The 7478-nt window shown below is 50.3% G+C and overlaps 1 protein-coding gene across 4 annotated transcripts in view; it reads left to right on the top strand.

Moving 5' to 3' along the window:
- The window catches only part of mvb12a (multivesicular body subunit 12A), a 61509-nt gene extending 54437 nt beyond the window's left edge, over positions 1-7072 (top strand). For all 4 annotated transcript variants that reach the window (XM_070867375.1, XM_070867374.1, XM_070867376.1 and 1 more), the window contains exons 8-10: positions 1433-1485; positions 2289-2348; positions 5923-7072. In XM_070867375.1, the coding sequence (XP_070723476.1) occupies positions 1433-1485; positions 2289-2348; positions 5923-5985 (176 nt within the window). In that variant the 3' untranslated portion in view covers positions 5986-7072. The remainder of the gene's footprint in view (positions 1-1432; positions 1486-2288; positions 2349-5922) is intronic.
- The last annotated feature ends 406 nt before the right edge of the window (positions 7073-7478 follow it).

The following is a 7478-nucleotide window of genomic DNA, read 5'->3' on the forward strand; positions in this document are numbered from 1 at the left end:
CCCCGCGCGCTCCCCCCCCCCCGCGCGCCCCCCCCCCCCCGCGCGCGCTCCCGCCCCCTCGCGCTCTCCCCCCCCCCCTCGCGCTCTCCCCCCCCCCTCGCGCTCTCCCCCCCCTCGCGCTCTCCCCCCCCCCTCGCGCTCTCCCCCCCCCCTCGCGCTCTCCCCCCCCTCGCGCGCTCCCCCCCCTCGCGCGCTCCCGCCCCCTCGCGCTCTCCCCCCCCTCGCGCGCTCCCGCCCCCTCGCGCTCTCCCCCCCTCTCGAGCTCGCTCCCCCCCCCCCCGCGCGCGCTCGCGCGCGCTCCCCTCCCCCTCGTGCTCTCCGCGCTCGCCCTCCACTCTCTCTCTTCTCCCCCCACCCCCTCCTGCCCAGTCTCTCTCGCTCCCACTACCCCCGATGGGTTCTCTCCCACAGAAGGCTGTGAAAATTTTCCCAATAATCCAAAAGCTGGAAGTGGCGGAAGTGGCTGCAGCAGCAGCTCCATGCGGCTCGGCCCCAGTTCCGATTTCCGGCTTCCTCGTACGCCGCACTGCGCATGCCCGACCGAATCGAGGGCCTGTGCTTAAAAAGGGACGACGTGTAATGCACGCATGCGCAGAAGGACGCACAAAAGACATAGTGCAAATAGTCACTGATTTTATATAGCTTCCCTTAACGGTGCCAATCCCTGTGGGAAGCCTCGAGATCCACAGTACCTGACATGAGGCATCAATTGCTGTGAATCACAATGTCACAACACTACCAGAAACAAGGTAAGTCTCCCTGTTGACTGCACCGTGAATCTCCCTGCTCCTCAACACTGCCCTGCGGCCCATCTCCCCCCTGGCCAGAGTTACACTCACTCTGGACCCCTTTCCCGGTCAGGCCCACACCTCAGTGTGAGATTCTGCCATTCATTCAGACTATTTTGTAAACTGATGAACTAGAAAAGCATTTAGCTCACAGTTGGTACTGAAGGACCCCACCCCCCCTGGCCCTCACACCTCAGTTGGTGATAGCTCTGGTCTGTGCTGAACTGAACACGTGCAACAGAAAATCCCTGGTTTTTTGACCATAGTTGAGTTGGCAGACGTCGGCCAGAGTGATGCTACAGTTCCTCGAGTTTGAGCTGCGAGTTCCTGGGTTAGGGAGGGGAAAGCTCCCCAGGATATTCAAACTGCTGGAAAGCGCGCAAGTGTATGGATATTGGGGTGGGGACAAGAACGGGTTTAGCAGCGATGCCCCTCATAGTCAAAGAGCCCTGTGACTTTCAAGAGTAGGCTTGTGCTTTGGCGAGGCACCAGAGGGTGGCCAGGGCTAGTGGAACCGGAACATGAGCAGCAGTGGGCGAGAGGCAGGCGGCACTGTAGTTTTCAACGGGTTAACTCGCTACACTAACAGTCAGAATAACGAGCCTGGTCACAACTTTTTTTGTTTCTGCTTCTCTGTTGGGCAGCTATGGATGGCGTCCCGTTTGCGCTACACCCCAGATACGAGAGCACCGTGAATGTAAGTACAGCCCAAACCTTCGCAGTCGTCACTCTCTTAACTTAAAGTCTGGCTGCAGTGATTTCAAATTCCGCCTTTCCTCCAGTATTTTTTTTTGAGTAGTTTATTAGAAAGAACTTGGTTTCATTCCACACTCCTTCCTGTCTGCTGGGGAATCTGTCTGTCCAGTAATTACAGGGCTCAATGACCAGACTAAGAGGTTAGTGGTTGCCCTGTCTTTATGCTGTAACTTGTGACTAATTTTTAAAAAAGACCAATTCTTAGCAGCCCTTGTAGGAGGGGTGAGGGTGGGGTATTGGCTGCTCCGTGTATCTCAGTGGGTCGATGCACTGTGATGTTGTGCTCAGTCCCGAGACCCTCCCCATTACTGATCACGAGACCCCCCCCCCCCCCCCCCCCCCCCAATTACTGATCCCGAAATCCATCCATTCCCCCCCATTACTGATCACGAGATCCCCCCCCGGCAGGTTACTGTTACTGATCTGCGGTTTGGTGTGGGGAGAAGCACTAAACTCTCCTCCTCCCTGTGAAGCCCTGCCACCAGTTGGGGAAATTTTTGGGCTGCTTCTCATCGCATCCACTTCTCCCACAGAGGCAGTGGGGAGGAGAATGTCGGATCGGAGGGTAATAGCGCGGAGTAAAACCTCTGCCGATGAGGCTGGATTGATTTAGCATTCACCTGACTGCATCAAGACAGAGGCCAAACTGGAAACTCTAATACAGTGCAGTGTAGAATATTGTGTCCAGTTGTGTGGTATTGCAATGGGACAGAGTGCTGTAACTCACAGTTGGTCTTCCTGCAGGTACCCAGTGCGAACATTACGAACCTCCAAATTAAAAGCCACGCTGAGATCGAAAATGAGGTGAGTTGGAAATGCTGGCACATGCTTGTTATTTCAAATTACTTGCTGAACAGATAATCAGTGTGTCACCATTCGCAGTTTGTTTTACCCAGCGACTCGCTTCCTGACCATTAGAAGCGGAAGTCCAGCTCCGGTTCAGTACCTCGTCGTTCAGGCATTGATTCATTCTTGCCATTTCATCCACACAAAGGAAACCAGTTTCCCAAGTTTTCTCATTTGACAGTGGGCGGCTGGGAAATGATTGCCTGCCTTTCGTCAGTGGGTATCGTCGGTGTCACGGCGTTACTGTCGGTGTCACACTGAATTGAGCCTGGAGCACGGAGCAGTCTGCATTCAGTTCCCATCTGTCATGGGCCACAACACAAAGCTATCCTGGGGCAGTACTCTCGGTAATCCAGGTTTTGTGTGATGGATGTTATACAAAACACCTCTGAGTCACCTCGCACAAACGAGCTGGATGCAGATATTAATTGTAAGCTGTTTAAAGTCGTCGATGACTCTAAAATAGGCAGAGCAGCCGGGACAAAAGATGCAGTTCAGGTTTCGATGTGTAGAATAACATGGCAGCAAGTATTTAACAAGATCTGCTAACAGTGACACAGGTCAGAGCTGTAACAGCACCTCGGCCTCCCTCCACAGAACTTTGTGTTTTGCCTTATGCCCCTAGCTTCCCTCTCCTAAAGACAAACGAAAGAAAGACTTGGATTTCATTAGCGCCTTTCACGATCACTGGACGTCTCAAAGCACTTTACAGCCAATGAAGTACTTTTTTGGAGCGTAGTGACTGCTGTAATGTGGGAAACGCAGCAGCCAATTTGCACACAGCAAGCTCTCACAAACAGTAATGTGATGTTGATTGAGGAATAAATATTGACACCAGGACACTGGGGATAACTCACCTGCTCTTCAAAATATTGCCGTGGGATCTTTTACGTCCACCTGAGGGGGCAGACGATGCCTCTGTTTAATGTCTCAGCTGAAAGACGGCACCTCCGACAGTGCATCACTCCTTCAGCACTGCACTGGGAGTGTCAGCCTAGATTTATGTGTTCAAGTCCCTGGAGTGGGACTTGAACCCACAACCTTCTGACTCCAAGGCCACTGAGCCATGGCAATCGCAATTCCACCTCCCCTGCCATTCTACATTTTCTATATATTTCAATTTAATCTTTGACAACCACCTAACATCCTTCTTGAGCCTATTTTTACTTAAAAAAAAAATTTAAAAAAAATCATTCTTTGGATGTGGGCATCGGTAACGAGGCTGGTATTTATTGGCCATTCTTGGTTGTCCTAAGATGGTGGTGATATAACCGAATGGCTTGTGAGAAGGCACTGCAGGGGTTAAGATTCTAACATGACTGGAGTCACATCTAGGCCAGTTCGGGTAAGGATTATAGTCACTGATACCGGCTTTTTATTTCCAGATTTAAAAAGAATCTGATTTCATATTTTCAAACTGCCCTGGTGGGATTTAAACTCTGGTTCAGACCTCTGGATTACTGGCCCAGCAGCATAACCACTACACCAACATACCCTGCACAGCTGCCTTTTGTTTTTATGAACAATGTTCAACCAAATGTTTATACCTTTAAACTGCTTCATGGAATATCACTTCAGGAAACCTCCCCAGTCAGCGCCTAAACCATTAAAAATCAAAGGACTTGCGTTTCTGTGGTCGCTTGTCACATCTCAGAAACTTTCAAAAGCTTCACAGAGTGAATGGCCTTGAAGTGCAGTCACTATTATGTGGACAAGCCAAGCGTTTTGGCAAATAGCAAGATCCCACAAACCGCAGCCAGGTGAGCAGTCAGTTCATCCGGTCTGGTGGTTTAGCGATGAATGTTGGCATAGACACCGGGAGTACTCCCTGTTCTTCAAAAATGCCATGGGATCTGAGATTCAGCAAAGCAAACATGTCTTAGAAGTTGTAATTCTCTCAATGAAACTCCTCACAGCTGCACTCTGTGGGGATGGCTTGCTATTTATGGTCATTTGGTCTGCAATTTTAAAACACCATGTGCTTGGCCATAGCAGCAGGCTAAATAAATCCCCTCTGAATAGCAGAGACCAATGTTCCCTCTAAGCCACGCATTCTGGGCCTGACTTTTCCAATGTGAACGTTGAATGGGCCACGCAGCCAAATTTAAAATTAGGGGCAACATTAGCAGAAACTAAGTATTGTTACCTGCGTCAGAAGGTCGCAGGTTCCAGCCCCACTCCAAATGTTGTGCTCATAATCTAGCCTGCAGTACTGAGGGAAAGCTGTACTGTTGGAGGCACCGTTTTTCAGGAGACACGTTAAATCGGGTGAATGTAAAAGATCCCATGACACTATTCCGAAGTAGAGCAGGGGAGTTCTCCCCAATGTCCTGACCAGTTTTTCTCCCTCGATCAACATCACTAAAAACTGGCCATAAATCCCATTGCTGTTTTTAAAATGGCTGCTGTGCTTTCCCACAGAACAACAGTGACTGTACTACAAATCTATTTGCATAAACATTTGCATCAAGTTTATCTGTTCCAACATATAGACAAGAATGTCACCCAAACGTCACGGGCTGAAATCCCCCAGGATCCAGCCAAAAAACACACTCCCCCAGTACCTTACTTGCAAAATTCAACCCAGTGTGTCAATGACACCCTGATTACCATTTCCGTATAACAAATTCTGCACTATAACCCTGCTGTCATTTATATAATAAAACCTGCTGACTCCCCATGAGCAATGCCACTGGAGGTGCCCCCCGTGACCTGTGCATAAGACAGGCTTTGATTTCGGCTGATTTGTTTTTATGGTGCCATTCTTGTCTTTAATGTTGAGGCGAGGGAATGCACTTACATGGATCTGGCATTTGGTGTCGGGGGTCAAAGCGAAGGGTCTAAAGTGGCCATGTTGGGTCGTGGGCAGTGTATGGAGTGGATTTAATTCGAGCGAGGACGGTTGGTAGAGAAGTGATATCCAGTGGGATGGGTGAGCTTGGATGCCGTTGAGCGGGTGACGAGCACAGGATTATTAGTCGGACTGATCGAGAGGTTGGGAGGGACCTTGGGAGAAAACCACAGCTGGAGTTCTGAGAGCGACTGAGGTCTTTGAAGAAAAGTTGAAGATTTTCTTCTCTTCAGTTTTTTTCACTCAGTGGGTTCATGCAGTGAACGGCACCGCCCCCCCCCCCCCCCCCACCCCACCCCAGCTGCCTCGCCCGAATGGCCCTCGGTTTGTGTGAGTGGAGTCAGTGAGTATCGGCAGGTGAAGGGCAGATAGCTGAGCCCGAACGTGCCCTCTCACAAGGTGTACGTGTAGAGCACGCACTCGTTCTCTACCTCTCCCCTTTCTATGTGGATAGAGGCCAGTTATAGCGCCCCCCTGTGGCTGCCCCAATGATACCACCTGAGCACAACCCAGAACCACAGCTCGAGTCCTTCTGATCGACATGGTTCCTTGGCACCGGGAGAGGGAGGGTGGGGAGTGGAGTTGGTGAGTTCACCCACAGACACGTGCGAGGGTGTAGCTGGCCAGGATCAGTGGAAAGAACATTGCCACTAACTTGTGTGGCCATTTCTCTCGTTTCAGTATAACTACAGCTTCATGACTGAGAAGACAGCAGCTGCCAGACTCCCTCCAACAGCCTCATAGAGCACAGACCAGCAGGAGTCTGACAGAACCCCAGGACGCAGCCTCCTCACCCAACGAGCTCGCGGCACATTCTTACCTCTGACTTCTCAAAGTATAAACTGTGGCGTTGTGCATAGGCATCACTGCGAGATCTAACACAACCCTTTTAATGGGATGAACCTGGGCTCATTTGCACGTTCAGAGACTGTCTCTGTACACCTGCCTTTTATTTGACTTTTTATTCGTACTCAGTGAAGGAATTCTAGGCCATACACACGTGTGCATTGCTGCTGAAATCTGGTACATTATTTCAGGTACTGTAATCAAGGGGGGCCCATTGCATAATGAAATTCATTTATACAAATATATAGACATATAAAACTAATATAGCAGAATAAAGTGGTAGCAAACTAAATGTTAGAGCGGGGTGGGTTCAGGTAGTTTAGATGGGGAATAGGGCCTATGAGGGATTGCAAAGCGAGCGAGGAGTGTGGGTGTGGTTCAGGCACCATTGGGAAGGTTCAATACCTGGGACCTTGCTGTCAGTGCCAGCTGGCTGGTGAATCAAGGCAGGACGTGAAACAGTTTTACGTAGTTGAATGAGTTTGTACAGAATGTTCACCAATTGGGGTCACTGTGTGTCCATTATACGCTTTTAATGAGCACAGCGCAGTAATTCTACACGCCAGCAGGCTTGACTTGCCCCAGTCGCCTGCTGTTGATTGCACTCCATTCACAGCTGCTCGCGACTCGAGTGCGACCAAATCAACCCGGGAACCTTCCTTCAGTGTCCCTGCAGTACACTTTGTATTTTAAATCCGTAGTTCTATAGTTTGCCCGATCCCCATGGCTCTGGCTCAGAAGCCGAGCCAATCAGGAGACGGGGTGGGATAGTCGACATTCTGAAGTATGTTCCTATGATTATAGCTTCTTTTAGAGGGTGAATGTCGGTGACAAGTAACCTGAAGTCACTGTGAATCTTGTAAATATATATCTGTACTCTGAGAATCAATACCATCCACTTTCTCAGTTTGTTTGATTTAAAACTAAGCTGTGGTTTCAACGCACCAGGTTTTTAAAATAATTATTAAACAGTTATAGAGAATAATCGGCAGCCCGTTGTATTTTTTCCACCTTCAATCATTCAGACCCCCCCCCCCCTCCCCCACCCCCATCAGGTATAGTTGGCTGAAGCTGTTCCTAAATAAGCCGCTGACTGGGACTGGAGTATGGAGAATTGTTCCAGCGAGGTGGGTGGTGATGTCCTCGCGGTGAGTTGCAGCCCCTCAGTGTCTCCGGGACTACACGGCACTGTAGGTGTCCCTGAGCCATACGGACCAGTAGGAAGACCCCAGCGCCCGGTCCTGTTCTCTTTTTTTTTTATCCGTTCACTGGGATGTGGGCGTCGCTGGCATTGAGAAGGTGGTGGTGAGCCACCGCCTTGAACCGCTGCAGTCCGTGTGGCGAAGGTGCTGTTAGGGAGGGAGTTCTAGGATTTTGACTCAGCGTCGATG

Source organism: Pristiophorus japonicus, chromosome 24, assembly GCF_044704955.1.
Source record: "Pristiophorus japonicus isolate sPriJap1 chromosome 24, sPriJap1.hap1, whole genome shotgun sequence".
In the NCBI taxonomy this organism is placed as follows: Eukaryota; Metazoa; Chordata; class Chondrichthyes; family Pristiophoridae; genus Pristiophorus; species Pristiophorus japonicus.